The sequence below is a fragment of the Castor canadensis genome, chromosome 19, assembly GCF_047511655.1.
Source record: "Castor canadensis chromosome 19, mCasCan1.hap1v2, whole genome shotgun sequence".
In the NCBI taxonomy this organism is placed as follows: domain Eukaryota; kingdom Metazoa; phylum Chordata; class Mammalia; order Rodentia; family Castoridae; genus Castor; species Castor canadensis.
In genome coordinates, this window is record NC_133404.1 from 19,294,799 (window position 1) to 19,319,904 (window position 25,106).

General features: G+C 41.5%; 1 protein-coding gene across 5 annotated transcripts in view; it reads left to right on the plus strand.

The window, feature by feature from the left end:
- Positions 1 to 25,106, plus strand: part of Herc2 (HECT and RLD domain containing E3 ubiquitin protein ligase 2) — a 219,812-nt gene that overhangs the window by 74,521 nt on the left and 120,185 nt on the right. For all 5 annotated transcript variants that reach the window (XM_074061872.1, XM_074061875.1, XM_074061877.1 and 2 more), the window contains exon 23: positions 563 to 748. In XM_074061872.1, coding sequence (XP_073917973.1) covers positions 563 to 748 — 186 coding nt within the window. The remainder of the gene's footprint in view (positions 1 to 562; positions 749 to 25,106) is intronic.

Consider the following 25,106-nt stretch of genomic DNA (forward strand, 5'->3'; position numbering starts at 1 on the left):
TTTTAAGCTCCTTTCTAGCAGTTATGTTGTTAAGCTGCATTGTAGTAATTCTGTTGTTAAGCTACCTGGTATAGGAATCATATCATTGTAAATGTAATTAATTGGTGCTTTAGATTTACGCTAGCAACATTAGCACTTTAGTAATGGGATCAATGGTAATTGCTTACTTTTGTTTCCACAGCATGAAAAGGTTCTCTCCTAGAACCATAATACATTACAATATTATATTTTTTAAGATTAATTTTGTGAGATTAGAGCATAATTTTTTAATGCTTGTTTTTCTGGTAGTAAACATAGAGGTAAACATATACTTTGCTGAATAAAAGATTCTGCAGTTCATAGTTCTTTGTTTGAAACAGTGTTTTAAAAAAATATTTTTGTAACTCAGAAGCTTCTGTTTCATAGCTATACCTCTTTCAAAACAAAGTGCTGTAGAAACATGCTAAAGGACAAACATTCCTTATTTTGTGACTCAGAATTTAAACATATGTCAAGGTTATAAAGTACTTTCATATGATCAACATTTTTAAGTCTTAATGCTTTTTTATCTTTTTAAATGTAGGTGTTCTTCTTCCAGAGCTAGTAGTTTCTATAGTGCTTCTGCTCAGTAAAAATGCTGGTCTCATGCAAGAGACTGGAGCAGTTCCTTTGCTGGGTGGCCTATTGGAACACCTGGATCGTTTCAACCACCTGGCACCAGAAAAGGAACGGGATGATCATGAAGAGCTGGCCTGGCCCGGCATAATGGGTATGGCATCTTAACAGAATTTCACTGAGGGAAGGGAAAGTCATTATTGCCTTTCTGTTTGAAAATGAAGACCTGGCCAGGTGTGGTGGCTCCCATCTGTAATCAGTTACGTGGGAGGTGGACATTTGATCAAGGTTCGAGGCTAGCCTGGACAGAAAGTTAGTGAGATTCTCATCTCAGTTAGTAAGCTAGGTGTGGTGGTGCATGCCTGGCACCCCAGCTCTGTGGGAGGCTGTAGGTAGGAGAATCATGGTCTACGGTCAGCCCTGGGCAAAAACGTGAGATGTTACCTGAAAAGTAGCTAAAGCAAGATTGGTGGAGTGGCTCAAGTGGTAGAGTGCCTGCCTAGCAAGAGTGAGGCCTTTGAGTTCAAACCTCAATACCACCAAAATAAATAAAGTAACAAACCTAAGGCAAAAGAGCTAGATAGCTACTGTCTAGCAAGCTTGAGGCCCTGAAGTCAATCCCTAGTACTGCGAAAGAAAAAATGGGGGTGGGTGGGGGTCGGGGAGAAGACCAACTTTTGCCCATTTCCATTGATGGTAATGTAAGTAGAAAATGATGATAATTCAAATGAGAAAAAATTTGGGTTACATTTAAGGAAGATTTTTCTGTTAGTAATTGTAAAATCCTAAAATGGCCCACTTTAGAAGGTTCTGGAAAACCCTTTCCTGGGAGATATGTCCAGAAGGTGCTATTGAAGTGGGAGGATGGTACAGCTCAGGAGTCAGGAGTTGATAGAGCTGACTTTCCAAAGTCATTGATGTTGTTTTAAGTCTGTGATACAGGGTCCTGTAGGTACTGTCCAGGTGTGTACCAAATTGAAATGAAACTTTGACTTCTGAAAGTTTTGACTTTTGGTATTGTTGAGTCTAAGTCTAAGTCACCACACTCTTAATAGTTCTGGTTTCCTGGACTCAGTATTAATAAAAGTTGTGATTTAGCTTTCACTTTGTATGGGCTTTTCCTTCTCCCATCTTGGATCATCTTTGCATCACAGGAGCCTAAAGCAATATGTTGATGCACTGATGACATGAGCCTGCTCTGAGAATGAAAGCACAGGCAGACTCCAGCAGGAGAGGTTGGAAAGATTTTATTTGTAGAGAAGAGAAGAGAAGGACTGCATAGTGGGGAATGCAGGGGGGACCCAAAAACCGGTGGGTCATGTTGGAGATTGGGTTTTTATAGCCTTTTTGCATTGCCTGAGGGCAGAGCTGTCTCTCAGGTGTAGACAGAGGTTTCCTGGGAAGGAGAGGTGTCTTATCACCTTTTGGGACTTTCTGCAGTCTGTCATTCAGTCCCCCCTCTCAGTGGTAACTCTAAATGCTGTTAGGAATAAAGACGACAAAGTCTGTTCAGTAACTGCTTCCTGCTGACAGAGGGTGATGAAGAGGCCCACAGCATCAGGGCTGACCATGAGATCGGAATTAGAGGGGATCGAGATAGTAGGTTGTTTTCATCTCCATCAGGGGCATTTGTAGTTTGATGAATTCTAGGTGAGAAGAAACAAACTTGACAAGTAAGTTTAAAATGCAAGGCCCAGACACAAACAAGAGAATAATGGTAACTACAAGCCCCAGAAAGGGTAGGAACCAAGTCCTGGAGGGGAGCCAGCATTTTAATTGGTCCCATACCTGTGTAGAAACCTGAGTTTCAAGAGATTGCTCCCAGAGCCACTTAGCCTGTTAGAGAATGTAATCCGCACATTCCTCTACAATGCCTGAAGTGTTTGTATATGTGCAACAGGAGGTATTGGCAATGGTACATACCCCCCTTGTTTAGCCAAAAGAAAATATAGGGCCAGGTAGTGGTCCATGACCATACAGGCAAGGGACAACAAAGAAGGCCTACCTGGTCTGAGGTGTCCTCTGCTACTTTGGTTAGGTTTTTTTTTTTGCAGTTACATGATTGGCAGTCACCCCATAGCTGATTCCAGCTAGGGCTGTAACTGATGCTATTATCCCTAAAACTATTAAAGTAAGTTCTCTTTTATCTTTATGGGAAGCTGTTCCTGTTGCAGTTAGCATTCTTCTTTTCTTCCAAATGGCTGCATGAGCATGCAGGATGAGGAATCTGTATAGATACTGACTCTCTGTTCTTTTGACAGTCTTAGGGCTTTTGTTAGCGCTGCTAATTCTGTCAGTATTTGTATTAGGAGGAAGTACTTGTATTAGGAGGAAGAGGACCTGATTTGAGGATGCCAAATTTTGTTACAACTGCAAACCCTACATGTTTGACACCATTTTTGACAAAGGAATTGCCATCAGTGTATAATTCTAGATCTGGGTTTTGTAAGGGCTGATCAGTTAAGTCAGGTTAGGGAGCATAATTTTCCACAAGTACCTGACTGTTCAGGATTTCCCACTGCCTTTGGTAGAAGGGATGCAGGATTTAAGCTCTGACAGGTCCTGAAAGTTATTTTTGTCCCTCCCAGAAGTTGGGCCTGGTATTTAAGTAGGTGGCTGTCAGATAGCCAAAGTTCTCCTTTTGAGTTTAAAACTCCCCCTAGGTCATGTGGGATATAAACCTTTAGGGGGTGGTTTAGGATAAGTTTTTGAGCTTCAGGCACTAGAAGGCTTACTACAGCCACTGCTCTAAGACATCCTGGCCTTCCCTTGGCTATCTGATCTAATTCTTTGCTTAAGTATCCTACCGGCTGTGGAATGATGCCCCAAAGCTGAGTCACCACTCCCAAGGCCAGTCCTCCCTTTTCATAGACATATAATTGAAACTTGTCTTGTACTGGGAGACCCAGACTGGAGCTGTCATAAGGGCCTTTTTTAACCAGTGGAATGCATTTTCTGATTTGTCATCCTATTCAATAAAGGACTGGGGACCCTTCTGTGCTTCCTTAAGGATTTGATATAAGGGCCTGGCTAGGTCTGCATAACCCAGGATCCATATTCTACAGTATCCTGTGACCCCCAAAAAGCTCTCAATTGCTTTAGAATTTTGGGTAAGGGAAATACTAGGATTGGATGGATTCTGTCTTCTCCTCGAGCCCTCATTTCTTTCTCTAGGACAAGACCTAAATATGTAACCCTAGACTGACACAATTGGGTTTTTTCTTTAGAGATTTTATAACCTCTATCTGCTAAGAAGTTTCGTAAGGACTCAGTGGCTCGTGAAATGACAGGCTCAGTCCACAGAGCAGGAGGTCATCTACATACTGTAGCAGAGTAGCTTGTGTATATTACCACTCTGCCAAGTCTTGGGTTAGAGCTAACCCAAAGAGATGGGGGCTGTCTCTGAATCCGTGGGGGAGGACAGTCCAGGTGACCTGTCCAGACTTCTTTGTGGGGTCCTCAAAGGCAAAGATAGGTTGACTTTTAGGGTATAAGGGAATGCAAAAGAAGGCATCCTTTAAGTCCAGGACAGAGTAGTAAGCAATACCTGGAGGTGCTTGGGCTAAAAGCGCATAGGGATTTGGAACTACAGGGTGGAGAGGCACTACTGCATCATAGATCAGGTGGAGATCTTGGACTAGCCTCCATTTGTTAGGTCCCTTCCTGACACCAAGGATAGGAGTATTATATGGGATGCAGCAGTCTCTTAGCAGTCCTTGTCTCTTTAAGTCTTTGATTATGGGAGTTAGCCCCTCCTTAACTTCTGGCTTTAAAGGATACTGTTTTTGATGGGGGAACCAGGAGGGGTCCTTGAGATCAATTAGGACTGGGGCAGCTGTTTGTGCCCGTCCCACAGTGTGTCCAACCATCCACACTGTGGTGTCTACTTGTTCCTCTATCATGGGCAAGCAAAAGTACTCTCCTGGGGGTAAAAGGAGCTGTACCCCCAGTTTAGATAGAAGGTCTCGCCCTAGCAGAGGAGTAGTGGTTTCTGGGACAATTAAAAAGGAGTGACAGAAATGGAAATCTCCCCAGGAGCAGGCTAAAGGCTGAGTGAAATAACGCTCTAGAGGCTGGCCTGATATATCCCAAACAGTAATTTTCTTGGAGGACCTGAGTCGGGGAGAGGGGTTTGGACTTTGTCCCAGGGAAGCCTCTCTGAGCACTGCGATCAGAACCTCCTGCTGTTTGTTATTTCTTTTTTGCTTCTTCAGGTCCTTTTCTTTTTTTAAGTCCCTATTATAGTGTATGGATGTGGCTAGACTGTCCAATTGGTCTAGATCTCTGCTCCCTTTAGCCACCAGTTTTTGAAGCTTTTTACAGATATCTTGTGCTGACTGTGTTAGTTAGAAATTTATCTTTTAGGACGATTTCCTCTTCCTGTACTCTGGTACAATGTTGGTATGCTTTTGTAAAGCATCCTTAAGTCTCTGTAGGAAAGCTCCTGGGGTTTCTAAGGGCCCTTGCTATACTGCCGTGACTTGGGAATAATTAAGAGGTTTTACTTTGGCTCTCCTTAGACCCTCAAGAATGCAGTGGATGAAATGGTTACAGCTCCATTCATACTTGTCATTTTCAGGGTCCCACTTAGGGTCATACCTAGGTATTGCCTGATCTCCTGGTAGAATTGGGAATCGAGGTTCCCTTTTAGGTATCCAGTGTTTTTGTCTTTCTTCTCCCTCCCCCTCCTCCTCCTGTGAGGGCCCAGTCTGAGACAGGCCTATAGGGCCACATTTATCAAAGTGATAATGGTCACTTTGACTTTGACTACCTGATCTAGTACGCACTGTTTCTCCAGAGCAGTAAGGGTCTGAGATAGCAACAGTATTACATCTTTCCAGCTCAGTTCAAAGTTTTGGCTGACTTCTCTGAATGCCTGGATGTACTGATCTGGGTTTTCTGTGTAATTTCCTAAATCTTTTTTTATTTCTTTAAGTTCACTCACTCTAAAAGGAACATGAGCCCTATCCTCTCCAGGAATTAACTGGAGGGGGTAGAGTCCTATGGGACAATGTCTGGTGTGTGAGGTAGCTGGATAAGGGGGAAGAGGGGGAGCTGATGGAGCATCGGATGGGTTCTTTGGTTCAAGGGAATTTGGGGGCTTTTTTTTTTTTAATGGATGTAAATGGAGTTTACTAAAAGTTAGGAAAGGGAAATAAAGAGGAACATGGTAGGGCCCAGGTGGAATCTGGAGGCCGAGAGTGAGTTTGGGGGCTTTTTGCAAAAGGTCACTATGGTCTGGGTATCTAGCCTACATTTGCTCACCCATTCTGGGAGGTCTCTTAGGAAAAAGAATAGTTGAACGTATGGAACTTCAGTCCACTTTCCCTCCTTTTTACAGAACATATCTAATTGAAGAATGGTATTATAATTAATGCTTCCTCCTTCTGGCTATCTTTGCTCATCTCCCAGAGAATACTGTGGCCAAGCCTGGGTGCAGTAAAACTTGAGTCATTTTTGCTAAAGACTTTCTGGATCAAGATCTTTTCAGTGTTTTAATAAGCAGGCAAGGGGGGAATCCTTCCTGGATTCTTGAGGCTTGATTTCCCATTAAAAAGGGAAACAAGGGAAAACTGTTCACCTTAACAGAGGTTTCTCCTTTTATCTAGGCGTCTCCAGATGAGGAGAAACTCTAGTGGGAGAGGGCGTCCCTCTCTCCCTTGCTCCTGCCACTGCCACCTGTGGCTAAAATTGCGGAGGATTTTTAGGTATTTCAGGTGCAGCCACCCTACTGAAATGACTTTTGACCAATCTCTTTATCTGTTTTTTTTTTTTTAAAGAAAAATTCTAAATATTATTAGTTTAGTCTAATATTTTGACTTCTCCAATGGTCTTTTCTTACCTGCTTTTTTTTCCCTTTTATTATTCATATGTGCATACAAGGCTTGGGTCATTTCTCCCCCCTGCCCCCACCCCCTCCCTTACCACCCACTCCGCCCCCTCCCTCTCCTCCCCCTCAATACCCAGCAGAAACTATTTTGCCCTTATTTCTAATTTTGTTGTAGAGAGAGTATAAGCTATAATAGGAAGGAACAAGGGTTTTTGCTGGTTGAGATAAGGATAGCTATACAGGGCATTGACACACATTGATTTCCTGTGCTTGGGTGTTACCTTCTAGGTTAATTCTTTTTGATCTAACCTTTTCTCTAGTTCCTGGTCCCCTTTTCCTACTGGCCTCAGTTGCTTTTAAGGTATCTGCTTTACTTTCTCTGCGTTAAGGGCAACAAATGCTAGCTAGTTTTTTAGGTGTCTTACCTATCTTCGGCCCTCCCTTGTGTGCTCTCGCTTTTATCATGTGCTCATAGTCCAATCCCCTTGTTGTGTTTGCCCTTGATCTAATGTCCACATATGAGGGAGAACATACGATTTTTGGTCTTTTGGGCCAGGCTAACCTCACTCAGAATGATGTTCTCCAATTCCATCCATTTACCAGAGAATGATAACATTTCGTTCTTCTTCCTGACTGCATAAAATTCCATTGTGTATAGATTACCACATTTTCTTGATCCATTCGTCAGTAGTGGGGCATCTTGGCTGTTTCCATAACTTGGCTATTGTGAATAGTGCCGCAATAAACATGGGTGTGCAGGTGCCTCTGGAGTCACCTGTGTCACATTGATTTGGGTATATCCCCAAGAGTGGTATTGCTGGATCAAATGGTAGATCAATGTCTAGCTTTTTAAGTAGCCTCCAAATTTTTTTCCAGAGGGGTTGTACTAGTTTACGTTCCCACCAACAGTGTATGAGGGTTCCTTTTTCCCCACATCCTCGTCAACACCTGTTGTTGGTGGTGTTGCTGATGATGGCTATTCTAACAGTGGTGAGGTGGAATCTTAGCGTGGTTTTAATTTGCATTTCCTTTATTGCTAGAGATGGTGAGCATTTTTTCATGTGTTTTTTGGCCATTTGAATTTCTTCTTTTGAGAAAGTTCTGTTTAGTTCACTTGCCCATTTCTTTATTGGTTCATTAGTTTTGGGAGAATTTAGTTTTTTAAGTTCCTATATATTCTGGTTATCAGTCCTTTGTCTGATGTATAGCTGGCAAATATTTTCTCCCACTCTGTGGGTGTTCTCTTCAGTTTAGAGACCATTTCTTTTGATGAACAGAAGCGTTTTAGTTTTATGAGGTTCCATTTATCTATGCTATCTCTTAGTTGCTGTGCTGCTGGGGTTTTGTTGAGAAAGTTCTAACCTATACCTACTAATTCCAGAGTATTTCCTACTCTTTCCTGTATCAACTTTAGAATTTGTGGTCTGATATTAAGATCCTTGATCCATTTTGAGTTAATCTTGGTACAGGGAGATATACATGGATCTAGTTTCAGTTTTTTGCAGACTGCTAACCAGTTTTCCCAGCAGTTTTTGTTGAAGAGGCTACTATTTCTCCATCGTATATTTTTAGCTCCTTTGTCAAAGACAAGTTGGTTATAGTTGTGTGGCTTCATATCTGGGTCCTCTATTCTGTTCCACTAGTCTTCATGTCTGTTTTTGTGCCAGTACTACGCTGTTTTTGTTGTTACTGCTTTGTAATATAGTTTGAAGTCAGGTATTGTGATACCTCCTGCATTGTTCTTTTGATGGAGTATTCATGGCTCCCTGTGTTTCCATATACATTTAACAGTAGATTTTTCGATCTCTTTAATGAATGCCATTGGAATTTTGATGGGAATTGCATTAAATATGTAGATTACTTTTGGGAGTATCGACATTTTTAGTATATTGATTCTACTAATCCAAGAGCATGGGAGATCTCTCCACTTTCTATAGTCTTCCTCAGTCTCTTTCTTCAGAAGTGTATAGTTTTCCTTGTAGAGGTCTTTCACATCTTTTGTTAGGTTTAAACCTAGGTATTTGATTTTTTTTGAGGCTATTGTAAGTGGAATTGTTTTCATACATTCTTTTTCAGTTTGCTCATTGTTAGTATATAGAAGTGCTAATGATTTTTCTATGTTGATTTTACATCCTGCTGTAGCTACTGATGATGTCTAGAAGCTTCTGAGTAGAGTTTTTTGGGTCTTTAAGGTATAGGATCATGTCGTCTGCAAATAGGGATACTTTGACAGTTTCTTTACCTATTTGTATTCCTTTTATTCCTTCTTCTTGCCTAATTGCTCTGGCTAGGAATTCTAGTGCTATGTTGAATAGGAGTGGAGATAGTGGGCATCCTTGCCTGGTTCCTGATTTTAGAGGGAATGGTTTCACTTTTTCTCCGTTAAGTATAATGCTGGCTATAGGTTTGTCCTATATAGCTTTTATAATGTTGAGGTACTTTCCTTCTATTCCTAGTTTTCTTAGAGCTTTTATCATGAAATGGTGTTGGATCTTATCAAAGGCTTTTTCTGCATCTATTGAGATGATCAAGTGGTTTTTGTCTTTGCTTCTGTTAATGTGGTTTATTACGTTTATTGATTTTCATATGTTGAACCACCCCTGCATCCCTGGGATGAATCCTACTTGGTTGTGGTGAATAATCTTTTTGATATGTTGTTGAATTCGGTTTGCCCTTATTTTGTTGAGGATTTTTTCGTCAATGTTCATTAAGGAGATTGGCCTATAGTTCTCCTTTAGGAGGTGTCTTTGTCTCGTTTTGGGATAAGTGTAATACTGGCTTCATGAAATGTGTTTGGCAGTTTTCCTTCCCTTTCTATTTCGTGGAACAGTTCAAGGAGGCTTGGTATCAGTTCTTCTTTAAAGGTCTGATAGAATTCAGCAGAGAATGCATCAGGTCCTGGACTTTTCTTTTTGGGGAGACTCTTGATTGCTGCTTCAGTTTCATTTTGTGTTATAGATCTATTCAGTTTATTAATATCCTCTTTGTTCAGTTTTGGATGGTCATATGTATCTAGAAATCTGTCCATTTCTTTAAGATTTTCAAATTTATTTGAATATAGGTTCTCGAGGTAGTCTCTGATGATTTCCTGGAATTCCGTGGTGTTGTTGTTATCTCCCCTTTTGCATTCCTGATTCTACTAATTTTGGTTTTTTCTCTCCTCATTTTAGTCAGGTTTGCCAGGGGTCTATCGATCTTGTTTATTTTTTCAAAGAACCAACTTTTTGTTTCATTAATTCTTTGTATGGTTTTTTTGGTTTCTATTTCATTGATTTCAGCTCTTATTTTTATTATTTCTCTCCTTCTGTTTGTTTTGGGATTTGCTTGTTCTTGTTTTTCTAGGAGTTTGAGATGTATCATTAGATCATTGATTTGGGATCTTTCAGTCTTTTTAATATATGCACTCATGGCTATAAACTTTCCTCTCAGGACTGCCTTTGCTGTGTCCCATAGGTTCCGGTAGGTTGTGTTTTCATTTTCATTGACCTCCAGGAACTTTTTAATTTCCTCTTTTATTTCATCGATGATCCATTCTTCATTAAGTAATGAGTTATTTAGTTTCCAGCTGTTTGCATATTTTTTGTCTTTACTTTTGTTGTTGAGTTCTACTTTTACTGCATTGTGATCAGATAGTATGCATGGTATAATTTCTATTTTCTTATATTTGCTGAGACTTGCTTTGTGCTCTAGGATATGATCTATTTTGGAGAAGGTTCCATGGGCTGCTGAGAAGAATGTATATTGTGTAGAAGTTGGATGAAATGTTCTGTAGACATCAAGTAGGTCCATTTGATCTATTGCATATTTTAGATCTTGGATTTCTTTATTGATTTTTTGTTTGGATGACCTATCTATTGATGATAATGGGGTGTTAAAGTCTCCCACAACCACTGTGTTGGCGTTTATATATGCTTTTAGGTCTTTCAGGGTATGTTTGATGAAATTGGGTGCGTTGACATTGGGTGCATACAGGTTGATAATTATTATTTCCTTTTGGTCTGTTTTCCCTTTTATTAGTATGGAATGTCCTTCTTTATCTTGTTTGATCAATTTGAAGTGTACTTTGTCAGAGATAAGTATTGCTACTACTGCCTGTTTTGGGGGCCATTGGCTTGGTAAATCTTCTTCCAGCCTTTCATCCTTAGCCTGTACTGATTTCTGTCGGTGAGATGGGTCTCCTGTAAGCAACAAATTGTTGGATCTTCCTTTTTAATCCATTTCGTCAAGCGGTGCCTTTTGTTCGGTGAATTAAGTCTGTTAACATTAAGCGTTAGTATTGATAGGTTTGTGGTGATTCCTGTCGTTTAGTTGTCTTAGTTTGAAGGTTTGATTGTGTGTAGCTAAGTTGAGGTTACTCTCTACTTTCTTGCTTTTTCTGTTCCTGTGATTTGGTGCTGCCTGTCTTTTCATGGTTAAGTTGGGTTTCACTTTCTGTGTGCAGAATCCCTTGAAGAATCCTTTGTTGTGGTGGCTTTGTGGTCACATATTGTTTTAGTTTCTGCTTATCATGGAAGAGTTTTATTGCTCCATCTATTTTGAATGATAGTTTTGCTGGGTAGAGTATCCTGGGGTTGAAGTTATTTTCATTCAGTGCCCGGAAGATCTCACCCCATGCTCTTGCTTTTAATGTTTCTGTTGAGAAGCCTGCTGTGATTTTGATGGGTTTACCTTTATATGTTGCTTGTTTTTCCTCTCTTACAGCATTCAGTATTCTTTCCTTAGTTTCTGAACTTGTTGTTTTAATGATGATATGTCGTGGGGTAGTTCTATTTTGATCTGGTCTGTTTGGTGTCCTGGAGGCCTCTTGCATCTGTATGGGTATATCTTTCTCTAGATTTGGGAAATTTTCTGTTATTATTTTGTTAAATATATTACCCATTCCCTTCACTTGCACCTCTTCTCCTTCGATGCCCATGATTCTCAAGTTTGGTCTTTTGATGGAGTCGGTGAGTTCTTGCATTTTCTTTTCACAGGTCTTGAGTTGTTTAATTAATAGTTCTTCGGTTTTCCTTTAATTACCCTTTCATCTTCAAGTTCTGAGATTCTGTCTTCTCTTTGTTCTATTCTGCTGGATTGGCCTACCGTTCTGTTTTGCAGTTCTGTTTCATTCTTTTTTCTGAGGTTTTCCATATCCTGGCTGGTTTCCTCTTTAATGTTGTCTGTTTTTGTCCTGAGTTCATTTATCTGTTTATTCATCATGTTCTCTCTTTCACTTTGGTGTTTATACAGTGCTTCTATGGTTTCCTTTATTTCTTCTTTTGTTTTTTCAAATTCTCTATTTTTGTTGTCTTAGAATTTCTTGAGTGTCTCCTGTACATTTTGGTTGACCCTATCCAGTATCATCTCTATAAAATTCTCATTGAGTACCTGTATTATGTCTTCTTTTAAATTATTCTTGTGGGCTTCATTGGTGCTTTGGCATAGTTTATCTTCATTTTGTTGGAGTCTGGATCTTAATACCTGTTTTCTTCATTTCCCTCTGGTTCCTGTACTAATTTTTTGCTGTGGGGAAACTGGTTTCCCTGTTTCTTCTGTCTTCCCGTCATTGTCTTTGGTGTTGTTTCTGTCCCTGTACTGTGTACAATTAAGTATTTTGTAGCTTGTAATAATAACAGTGGTAATATTTAGAATGAAAGGGTGTGCTGAGATGGAAAGCAAGAAGTTAAAGAAATGGGAAAAACAAATACACAGACTGGAGGGAGAAAACAGAACAAGGTGTCAGAGAGGAAGATTTCAAAGGTATAAACAGGGAGCTTTAGTGTACTAATCGACAGTAAGATGAACAGACATTAGAGAGACAGAGAGAGGATTGAAAATCAAAAATAAAAATAAAGGTAAGAATAAAAATTAAAAATAAGTAAATGAAATAAAAATCTATTTATAAAAATGTATTAAAATGAAAAAGTAGAAAATTTTAAAAAACCAAAAAACCAAAATCCTCCAAGTTCAAATCCAGTGAATTGTTAGTCTCCATTCCTGGACATGGTGCCTCAGATGTTGTTCTGTAGTTATCTCATCAAAGGGGACACATAAAGTAGAACAAAACTACACACACACACACGCACAAAAAAAACCCCACCAAGTGTCCCAAGTTCAAATGCAATACAGTTTCAGGAAGTTTACAGTTTCGGTTGTTCTCTCAATCAAAGGTAGGGAGATAAAGAAAAGAGTAAAAGAGTCTGGAGACTGTTCTGAGAATGGTATCTGCAACTATGGCTTGCCTGTCTTCTGCTGCAGCCTGCTGTTGCTGGAGGCGTTATTTATGCAGATCTCTGGGGTGAGCTTAGCACTCACTTGGCCCTGCAGGCTTTGTTTGCTCAGATTTCTCCTTTGCGTGAGCCTCTGCTACAAGCTTTCCCCTTTCCAAGCACTGGGAAAGGTGACACTGCACCCGGGTTCTCAGGCCTGCGTTTTTATTTAAAGTTCATGTGGGAGGTGGGTGTTCCCCCCTCTTCTGTGCAGTTCTCCTCCCACCTCCACTTTCATAAGCTTTCCTGTTCCTGATTACTGGGCGGTGCTGCTTCTCCTGACAGCTGCCATGTTTGTTTACAGCTCAAGTGGGAAGTGGGTCTTCCCTCCTCTCCTGTGGAGTTTTCCTCCCTCCGCTACTCTCACAAGCTTTTCCACTCCTGGTTGCTGGGCGTGCGCCCCCGCTCCCTCCAGAGGCTTTCTGGACCGCCGGCTTGTTTATTTACAGTCCTGGGAAGGGTTTCCTTCCCCCAATCTTCGGCACTCAGTGCGCCCCACCCTCTTTCCTGCTTGTCTTATTTGTTCTTATTGGTTATTACTCAGTTTCTCTTTTTTTTAACCGGTGTGGAGGTCAGTCTGTCTAGGGGGCTATGCTGCTCTGGCCCATGCTTGTCTGTGGAGTACCGTGGTACCGCAAAGCTCACCTGGTCCGCGTCTTCCCAAGCCATCTGGGTGCCGGCAACTGGCGGCCCGGGGGCCCTCCTGGTTTCTCCATTTAACGTGAAGTGGAGATTCTCTGCACTGGTTGGAGGTGTGGAGGGGCCAAAGTTATGCCTCTTCTCAGTGATTATGCCTGCAAAATGTGTCTCCAGTGTCTCTCCAAGATTTCACTATGGGAGGCTCGCTTTCTGCTTCCTCCCTCTAGCCACCTTCTTGGAATCTCCTCCTCTCTTATCTATTTTGACTTGTCTGTTTGCCCTGGGACCCAAGTACCTAGCTCTTCTCTATCAGCTGAAGACTTGTAATTTAAAAATAACTCTATCAAAGTAACCAAGAGGGCTTGCATGGCCAGAGAGAGGACTCCTGCAGAGGCGTGGATGGGGACTTTGATGAAGTAAACTTTTGTCCCCCTATATATCCCATGAGGCATATATGCTTTTTATGAAAAGAGAGAGAGAGCTTCTGAAGGCTTTTGCTATGTTAAGGGGCAAAAACGAAGACCATTAGGTCTCTGCCTTTTAACTGTTTTCTTTCCCTGAGGGCAGGCTGTGGAACCTGTTTAACCAGTTTAACCAGATGCTTGACAAAGACAAGCCTAAATTAGAGACTAGTACTTTCTGGTGCCTGCAGGGATTTTTCCCAAACTCCCTGAAGAAGGAAGCCCACTGCTCTTAGAGCAAAGTGGGGAGGGAGACACTTATCCTGAACTACTTGGGAAAGGGGAAGGAGATGCTGAGTGTTGGAAATGTGGGCCCCAAAAATGACCATGTGGAGAGGAGTGATCTGGCCGTGAGATTCTTTATTGCCGGGTGGGAGAGGGAGAGAGCCAAGAGAGCCAAGAGAGAGAGAGGGAGAGAGGGGCAGGGGCTTAAATACCCCTCTGGGACTCAGCATGATCTGATTGGTTAGGATCTGATGGTTCATGCTGATTGGAGGTTGGGGCAGAAGGAGGATTCAAGCTAGACTTGACGCAGGACTGTGACCCTGGGAGGCAGGACCCCGACTCTGGAAAACAGAAGCTTAAGGGTGCAGTAAGAACTGAAACCTATCGGCGCCATTATTGCCAACATTCCTCCCTTTTTTGTTTGTTGAGGAAGGGGGTGTTGTGTTCGCTTTGGCTTCTTCAAGCTGACAAGGGGCGGCACAGGGGAAGGGAGGGTTAGTTGGCAAACAGTGTTGGGGTGGTGAGCCTCATGATGGTGTATACCCAGGCTCCAAAATGAAGATTTCCTCTTCCCTGAAGTTGATGAAGGTCCCTTGTAGCCATGGGGCATAAAGACTCTCGAGCCAATCCTCCAACCTCCGCATGGTGGGTATCAGCCAACTATCCTCACGTTTTGGAGAGGCTGGTATCCCTGGAGGTACAACTGGTTAAATTTTTGATTAGCAATAACATAAATGCAGTATGATACAAGGGAGGATGCTCAAGAATAGAAGAATAAGAACATAGGGATTAGGATGGGCATTGGCCAGGAGAACCACTGTGAAATGTTGTTTCCTAGACAATTTCAAAGAGTCCTCCAACTACAGAGAGAGAAATGGGTGGCCATATGTTATCTAGGACCCAAATAGGAATATTAGGAGGAGCATAAAAAGGTGTCTGTTTAAGGACTACATACCTAGGGATCTAAATTCTACAAAATCCTATAACTGCCAGGAAAGCTGTAAGCTGTCTTATGGTTTGGGGGTTGGGAAACAGAAGGTTGGGTTGATGTATTTATGACTCAGGAAGTGAGTCTGTCCCTTTAAGGCCACACCTAGGTAGGTGACCTGTGGGAGGCAGGTACTGTCAGGATTAAAATGTAACACTCTTGAATAAAAGAGAGCTTTAGCTCATTATTTTATATAAATTGACACTTTTAACCTTTTAAATGTTTGTACCATATTTAAAGTATAATGGAACACTGTTACAAGGTGGTCATTTAAGACACATAAGCAAATATATAAGTGAACTCTGATTTAGTAGTACTTAAAGCTTGACAAGATCAGCAGAAAACACAAATAATTTCTTTGATAAAATCTTTCTCTGTAACGGTTTTTTGTAGATGTTACTCAGAGCAGAACAATATTAAGATAACCTTGTTATTTCATAGACAGAGGATTTGATTTTAGTTTGGCATGACCCTAAAAATCTTTTAGGCAACTCTTAGATTACATTCAACTTTATCACACACCGAAGCTTTTATTATACACTTTTCAAACTTACTCAGACCTTCATACAACATACTAAACCCTTTGATGGTTTGTCCTTATCCTTCCTATTTGAAACAATCTTTAGGATAAACCCTTCTTTCCAAAATCCCTCCCCATCCAAAAAACCATTCCTTTTCTCTTTAACTTCCCAAAAAATACATTTATTACCTATCTATATCCTTTCCAGTTGTTTACTTTGTAACTTTTATTTTAAAATTAACCTTTATAAGAATTTTACATTTATTGTAGGGGCTGGAGCAACTGATTAGTAGCTCTTGTTGTTTTAAGGAATTTATGGTAGGCATAAAGCCTCATCATCCCTCAGGCTTGAGGGGGATACTGTTTTGGGTGTGGAAACTGTGAGGGATTTTTGAGTTTTATTTGAATAGGGAGGGCTGTCCTGGCTCACCCTACACTCATCTTATCAGTACACACTGTGGACTCTTCTTTCTTCCTGAAGGAGGGGGCAGCAGATTTAGCGGCTTGAGGGGAGGAGAAATTGAGCCTTTAATTGAAATAGTAAATCCTCTCCCAGCAGGGACACTGGAGTTTTAGGTACTATGAGGAAAGAGTGACAGAAGAGGTGGTCTCCCCAAGAGCAGGCCAGAGGCCAGGTAAACTAGTGCTCTAGGGGCTGGCCAGATTTGCCCCGAACAATAACTTTTGTCATTGGACTGGGGACCAGGAGAAAAAGGTAAAACAGAGAAACAGGCTCCACTGTCTAGGAGGAAAATGACTTTTTGCGTTTCTGCCATTATGGCTCCTCAACATTGATGCCAAGAAGTGGAGTGTGGACAGGAGGCTTGGATCCATCAATCCATAGAAGGTGGCACCTCGCCTTCCATCTGGTGACGGGGGCACTTAAACCTCCAGTGGTTACCCTTGCAGAGGGCAGGGTCCTGGTTGGGGGTGGGGCTGTCTCCTGGGCTGTCCCCCCTTAAGCATTCTCTGCAGAAGTGCCCCTCCTGTCTACCATGGTAGCAAGTTCAGGATACAGACCCCAGTTGGGTGGGGCCCTCTCTGAGAGCAGCAGTGAGGCCATGGTATCTCTTATCCTTTTTTCTCCTGTTAGTAAGGTCCTGGACATACGGATGTAGCCATAAATACAGACATGGCTAGCTGTATTACTTGGTTCAGTGACTTTTCCCTTTAGTCACAGTCTGAATTTTTTACGAATATCTGGGGCTGACTGTTAGAAATTTATCTTTGAGGAGAACCTCTCTCACCTGTGACTCAGAGTCCACCGTGGTATGCTTTCTGATAGCGTCCTTAAGATGCTGTAGAAAGGTAAGAGGATTTTTTTTCTTTTTAAGTTGTTGCTGTAAAGTAAAGTTGTTATTTTACATTGACACCTGACACTTTGGAGAGCAAGTGTCTGAACTGTTCTGGGCCTCAGTTTCCTTGATTGAAGAATGAGGGATCTGGTCCAGGTTAAACTACATTTTTCTTGGCTTAGAAGGTAGAAATTTGTATAGGGGACCTCAGTTTACTTGGCTACTTTTATAGAAAAGGTCTAATTCGAGTATGGTATTGTAATTTAAGGAACCCTGTGAAGGCCACTTCTCTTGGTCACCCAAGGCATATTGAGGCCAGGCCTCAGTACAAAGCTTCCAGCATCTACCAGCCAGAAGACTGGAAGATGCAGGTCCCATCTAGAAAGAACAAAACGTTAGGATCCTGTCTTTTAGCTAACAGCAGGCAGCCTCTTTAATAAAGGCTACCTTTTTAACAAAGAAATAAATCATTTGTAAAGTTAGAGAAGGGCATTTAGAGGGCATTTCAGGCCAATAACAGTGCCATACGGGACAACTAGTGTTAATATTTGGAGGGAAAGATTTATGCTGAGGCCAAAGGTATAGAAAATTCTAAGTGAGAAGTTTAGAGACCACAGTAATGTCTATTTTGTTATTTCTGGAAGTATAACCTTGAGCTAACAATTGGCTTACAAGGGTCTGATGCCCTGAGGTGTGAGGTGGGGCTAGGAGCAGGACTTGTGCAAGGTGCCAGTCCCTCCACACACACCTGGGACAAATGACCCTGATTGCCTAGGCCTGATCCTGTGGCCTGTCGCCCCACCCCCCTTCCTGTGTACTCTGCGGGTGTTTATTCTAGGGGAAGTGGCGGTGGGCCATAGCCATCGCCACGTGTGGCTGGCGGCCCAGGATTTGCTGGGTCCTCTCTATGGATTTTCTTAGCTATGGCAGGCATTTTTGCTGTGTCTGGGAGCCGGCATCCTGTGCACAGGTGTGCCTGTTTGCTTTCCCTCCTCCCCTTGTGGAGGCGGAGTTAGAGCAGAAGCGTGGCAGCTGCAGGTTTTTGCAAGCGCTTTTGTAAAGCAGCTGATTTAAAGTTATGTTAGATTGAGAGGCCTGGCAAACTAGTTGGAATAACTTAAGTCATAAGGTACCATGCTGCAGGTTTTTCATGGGAGGCAGGGTCCCAGTAAGCCCAGGGAGGGGAAGGCAGACAGAGACAAAGGACACGTGGTGAGACCATGGAGGAGGCAAAAAAGGTGCGCTAACACCTTAGGTAAGGGAGGGGAGGGCAGAGCCTGGAGGCATGACACATACTTAAGGGATTAGCCATCACCTGTGTCTCTAGGTTGCTCCCATTGATTGGTACTGGCAGGCTTTCAGGAAACAAAACCTCCACTCTCTGGTCACTGAATAAAGCATGAGCTCTCCCAGAGCTGGAACTGCCTTGAGGTCAGAATTGGCAAGGAGTGGCTTGCTTAACTCCATGACGGGGAAAGTTTTTCAGGAAGATAGGAGGAGATAGGTATGGTAAGCAGTGCAAGAAGTCTGTTTATGTGGGGAAGGAGAAGGTTTGGAGAGGAATTGGCTGATTTAGAAACTGGTTTACAGGCTGATAGAATCTGCACAGGGGAACAGAAAGTACAGAGGGAGGGTTTGAAGTCAAAGAGCTGGATTTAGACAGAGGTATGAAAAGGCTTCGACATAATGGAATCTCTCCCCATTGTCCCAATTGCTCACAGTTGTTATATGTCCTGTAAAAGGCTGGGATTTAAAGACCCGAAAAGGGGCCAGTGATTTTGGTTGTCTAAAGGATAAGTGGGCTAGATTTGAGTGCAAAAGCGGATTAAATTTTTTGGTTTTATGTCTGGGGTCAAACCCAAGGTGTCTAAATTATTGAGGAGGCATCTCAGTGGGGAGTCAGATGGCAGAGAAGATGTAGAGGCACCCATTATGAGGGACCCGGTCCCGGAATGGGAGAGGAGGATATTATGTACTGTGGAGCGTCCTCGCGCAGCACAAATATCCGAGAAAACGCAAAGTGCACGAGAATCAGCCATCGCTGAGTTCAGGTGGTTTGCAGGCCAGAAAGGCCCGTGGAGGCTATGGGTCACTGGTGCTGGGCTTTTCTTGGAGGGCGGCCTGCGAGGGCCGAGGACAACAAGAATAGACCCAAGCCCATGGCAGATAGGGAGGTCTTTCCCCACTGTCTGAATCCCAGGGATGGTCAGAAAGGGGAAATGTTGAAACCCCAGAGACACCAAAGGGAGAGACTGCAGTGGGAGCCCAATAGGGGTGTGTGGACTCACCAAAGAATGTCTGGTGTTGGATGCGAGCGAGGGCGATTGGGAGGATGAGTCCTGGCTAGTCACGTCCTCAGGGTGGTTGTGGGGTGAGTCGGAATCGGGATCCCACCAGGATTAGTGGGGAAACCCACCCCGAATCATGGCACCAAAATGTTGGAAATATAGGCCCCAAAAGTGACCATGTGGAGAGGATTGATCTGGCCAAGAGACTCTTTATTGCCGGGTGGAAGAGGGAGAGAGCCAAGAGAAAGAGGGAGAGAGAGAGAGAGAGAGGGTCAGGGGCTTAAATCCCCCTCAGTGGGACTCAGCATGATCTGCTTGGTTAGGATCTTATGGTTCATGCTGATTGGAGGTTGGGGCAGAAGGAGGATTCAAGCTAGACTTGAGGCAGGACTGTGACCCTGGGAGGCAGGACCCTGACCCTTGAAAACAGAAGCCTAAGGGTACAGTAAGAACTGAAACCTATCGGCACCATTATTGCCAACACTGAGGATTTGGGGAAAAGAGAGTTTCCAGGCTCAACCTATGAGGGATTATTGGTCACCACTGCTGTCCAGGTCGATCCTGCCCAAGGGCAGTACTGGAGTACTGGATGCCAGGGGTGACCTCCATCTTGTGCCATGGAAACCATGAAGGAAGCATAAGAGATCTGATAATCTGTTTGCTGTGGACATGGCTGGAGGGGTCCAAGACTTAGCTGCCTTTGGAGTCTCAGGGCAGTCAAGAAATTGCATCTCCAGCCTTTGGTTGACACCAGGGAGTGCCCTGGCCAGAACACCTTTATAGCTTGACGAGACACTTTCTTTTCCACTGGCTGTTTTCAGACCTCCTCCTAAGCAGACAGATCTTGAAAGAGAGAGAGTGAGAGTTTAAGGTGAGGAAAAAAAAAAAGCCTGCGTGCAAGGAAGTCTGGCTCCACCCACATAGCATTGGCAGTCTGGTATAAGCCTCTGGCCGGCTTCTGAGTTCTCTCAGGTTGCCTGCTTTACAGCTGTAATGGGCTCAGAGCTTTTCCTCAGTTTCCCAAGGGAGAAACCCTCCTTAGAGAGAGAGAGAGAGAGAGAGAGAGAGAGAGAGAGAAGGAAGATCGGCTTGAGAGTTCCACTGTAGTTCGGCCATGGTGGGGGGCCTCTCCTGGAGAACAGACTCCATCAGAGTGCCAGACCATCACGGTCACATTCCTAGGCAACCTTTCCCAGTTTGGGACAACCTGTACTGACCTTGGTTCAGAAGAAATGTCCCTTCATGCATTGCCAAGTATGATGCACAGATGACAAGTACAGGAATTTTCAGGTGCTCAGGGTTCTTGAGCCAGCTCTGAGAATGAAAGCACAGGCGGACTCCAGCAGCAGAGGTGGGACAGATTTTATCTGTAGAGAAGAGAAGACAAGAGAAAGACTGCATAATCAGGAATGTAGGAGGAAACTGGTGGTCCAGTGGGTCAGGTTGGAGATTGGGTTTTTATAGCCTGTTTGCATTACCTGAGGGCAGAGATGTCTCTCAGGTGTAGACAGAGGTTTCCTGAGAAGGAGAGGTGTCTCCTTGGCCACTTATCACCTTTTGGGACCTCCTGCGGTCCATCCTTCAATGTGACAGTTATCCTGAGAAAAGTATCCTCCAGATATCGAGCATAGTTTTACATTTTTAGTACAGTTAGTACTGACTTTCAGCACCATTTGTCTACTTTTGTTTAGGAGTCAGCTTAAATTGTCATTTGTTATTTTTGTCTCTATGGCATTGAGTTTGACCAGTAATTCACTCGTTTAAAAGCCCTTTTAACATAACATGAAATATGCACTAAGTACACAAACATCTCTGATTATTATTTTTGTTATTATTATTATTTGGTGGTATTGGAATTTGAGCCTAGGGTCTTGACCTTTCTAAACAGGTGCTCTGTCATTTGAGCCACACCCCCGCCCTGCCAGCTCAGGTCTTACACTTTTTTTTTTTTTAAATCTGGCTGTTTCCCCTTCCCTTTTTAAATGTTTCATAAGAACATTATTATATATTTGGTATACACGCCTTTGGCTTTCCTTCTTTCTTTTTTTTTTTTTTTTTTTGCAGTACTGGGGCTTGAACTCAGGGCCTTCATTATGAGCCACTCCACTTGCCCTATTTTTGTGAAGGGTTTTTCGAGATAGGGTCTTGTGGAACTATTTACCCAAGGCTGGCTTTGAACCATGATCTTCCTGATCTTTGCCTCCTGACTAGCTAGGATTACAGACATGAGCCACCAATGCCCAACTTTTGGCTTTATTTCTTGAAAAGATTTTTCTTGCTGTGATTGGTGTGGTTTCTTAAAAATAGTGTTTTCTGATGAACAGTGTTAATATTAATGAAATGCAATTTATTCAATTTTTATGGTTAATCCAAGGAAGCTTTTCCCTATTTACATTTTCTTTCATAATTACTTTTAAAAAGTTTTATTATGTTAACTTTAATATTTGGAGTGTAGTTATTTAGAGTTGGTTTTGTATGTGCTTTGTGGGAGGGGTCACATGTGAGTCCTTTTTTTGCCATAGGCATTTTGTCTGTAGGGTCATTATGCAGGCTCCTTTGGGTGAAAAGACTTCTTTGTCACTCTTCTGGAGTGTCTCCTTTGTCTAAGTCAAGTGACTATCTATATCTGTGTCTGTTGTGATCTTACAGCTTTCCCCTCTTTTTGTACTTGCTAGGATCTCTAGTTCATTATTGAGTAGAAATGATGATAGGGTACATTCTTGTTTTGTTTCAAGCAGCAGAGGAAATGCTTTCCAAATTTTGCACATCTAGTATGTTTATTGTAGAATAGTAAATAGAATAAATTTATTCTATTTATTGTAGAATAAAAATACTTTATAGGTATTTTTATATAGTAAATATGTTCAGTGGGGTTATAATTATGATTGGGTGTTAGATTTTTGTCAAGTGGTTTTTCTGCATTTATCCATAAGACATTTCCCCCCCTTTTTTTTTTTTTTTTTTTTTTTTTTTGAGGTAGGATCTTGCTGTGCTACCTAGGCTGGCCTCAAACTCTGAATCCTCCACTTCTGTCTCCTGAGTGCTGGCATTACAGGCATGCATCATCACATCTGGTCTGTTTCTACATTTCTTGATGATTATGTAATTCTTTTTTCTATTAATATGTGAATTATTGACTTTTTAAATGTTAAAAAATCAACATTGTTTTTGAAATAAAGCTAGTTATAATGTATTGGTCATATTGCTAGTCTTGGTGTGCTTTTTTCAAAAAAAGTTTTGTACATTTGTCATTTTCCTTTTAGTTTTTTCTGTAGCCTCTCTAAAAATGACCGGTAACCACTGGCTCTTAGCTAACAAGAAAACTGAGAGCAGCCCCATGCTATCCCTCTTAGTTATTATTTAAGGTATATGCACTGGAGAATGTTAGCTAATCAGGGAAGAATAAAGCTAATGAATCTTATAGTAGTGAAAGAGGCATTCAGGTTTTGGTAGCTAAGGTTGTGCCAGTGTTGTAGAGTGAGTTGGAGAATGTTGATACTTTTCTTGGAAGTGTATGTGTAAGATTGGTAAAATTTGCCCTGTAATCATCTTGACCCTGTAGATTTCTTTGTAAACAATCTTTTCGTGAAAGGGTAGAATGGAGTAGAAACTACTTTTTTTTTTTTTTTTATAATTTTACTGTAACAGAACATTCATAACAAGCTTGGTGTGGTAGTACTTGCCTATAGTCCCAACTACTTGAGAGACTGAGGCCGGAGGATTACTTGAGCCCAGGACTTCAAGGCCGTCGTGAACAACAACATAAAGAGATGCCATCTCAAAAAAAAAAGTCATTTTTAAGTGCACAGTCAGTGCATTCACATGGTTGTACAACTATCATCCATTGCTAAAACTTTTCATTTTCCCCACCTGAAACCATGCCCTTTGAACACTAATTCCCTATTCCTCTTTCACTTAGCCCCTGGCAACCACTGAATTTCACTGTACTAGAAACCTAATGTATGTGGAATTGCACAGAATTTCTCCTTTTGTGTCTAGCTTATTTCACTGAGCTAGTCCTTAAGAATCAGCCATGTTGTAGCGTGTGTCAGCGTTTCTTTTCTTCTTATGACATGTGCATACCACATTTTGTTTATTGATTCACTTGTCAGTGAACACTTGTGTTGCTTCCACCTTTTGTTTATTTTGAATAATGCTGCACTGAATGTGGGTATACAAATATCTGCTTGTGTACCTACTTTCACTTCATTTGGGTGTATAGCCAGAAGCAGAATTGGCAGATTTGGCAGATTATGTGGTAATTCTGTAATCTTTTTTTGGGGAACTTCCATACTATTTTCCATAGTGACTGCACCACTATATATTCCCACTATCAGCACACAGGAGTTCCAGTTTCTCCACATCCTCATCAACATTTGATACTATGTTTTTTTTATAGTAGCCATTTCAATAGGTGAGCAGCTGTATCTCATTATAGTTTTGATACAGTTATTGTCACTAATACGTGTGATCTTGAGCATTTTTTTTTTTTTTTTTGTGACACAGGGGTTTGAACTCAGGGCCTCACAGTTGCTAGTTAGGCACTCTTACCACTTTGCCAGCCCTTTTTGTGATTTTTTCTTTTCTTTTTTTTTTTTGGAGATAGGATATGGAAAACTGTTTGCCTGGGGCTGGCTTCAAACTGCAGTCCTCCTGATCTCTGCCTCCTGAGTAGCTGGGATCACAGGCATGAGCCACTGGTACCTGACTCTTGAGAATCTTTAGATTGAATAGTCTTGGCTCCCTTGTTGAAAATCATTTGACTAAATATGTGAACATTTATTATGGGGCTCTCTTTTTCATTCCATTGGTCTATATGCCTATCTTTATGACAGTACTGCATCATTCTTTATCATTTCTTTTCTTCTTTCTTAGGATTTAATATATTATTTTTCTAACTTTTTGAGAATGGAGTCTTATATTCTGTTTATTGTGAAAAATTTCTTAAAAAAAAAGGTAGAAATAATGTAATGGGCTTATTTAGTGAGTGTAATACTTCATTTCCCCTGCTACACTTTTCTGTCTTGTTGATGAATTGATTAGATTATTTTAAAGCATGTCTGACTTTAAAACATTTCTAAGGCACTTTATTTCTTTTGATCACATCTTAAAAATGCAGTATCATTAAGGTGACTGACAAGATTAAAACTGATTCCTTAATCTAACACAGTCCATATGTACTTTTCCTAGACTATCTCAAAAATGCTCTTTTATAGGTGGGGATTTTAAAGTAGGATATAAGCAAGTTTATTAATAATGGTGTCTCACCTCTTTCTCCCCAGCTGCACAACTCCAGGCTCTCCTCTTTGTCTTGTCTTACTGTTTATTTTTTAAGGCCAGGTAGTTTGTTTTTGATGATCTGACATTTTTTGAACTTGGTTAATTGTGTTCTCTAGTCCAATATGTTCTTCTGTCAGTTACATTTTATCTAATCTGTTGGTTAGATCAAAGACTTAGTAGGATTGGATTCAGTTTTGTTAGGTCAGAATGTATCTGAAGCCCAGCTGTGTATTTTCTATTGGCTGAGGAGGCCTGTGATGATGTATAGCTCCTCTTTTAGTTCTTTTCAGATAGACAAGGGAGTTCATGTATTGCTTGCTCTTTATAAAACTTACTACCATCCCTGCCCTAGCTGTCGGATTATATTGGGGTGCAGTATTTATAGGATTTCTCTCCCATTGCTTGTAATCATTTTTCATAATATTGAGTTGGTTTTCTAACTTTTCCAAAGGTGACTATTCAGGTTTTCCTCCCTCCCTTCTTCCCTCCCTCCTTCCAGTATCATGAACTAAATTAATTTTACTGACTTGGTACAGTTATTAGCTTAAAAGTAAATTTTAGCTTTTCTTGTTTTCTAATATATGCATTTAAATGTTTAAATGCCCTCAGGCATACATTTTAACTATAGGCTACAAATTTTGATCTGCATTACCTTCATTTTCTAATTTCTGTGGTTATTTTTTCCTTGGAATTTTGGGTTGCTTAAAAGTGTATTTTGTAATTCTCAAACGTATGTAG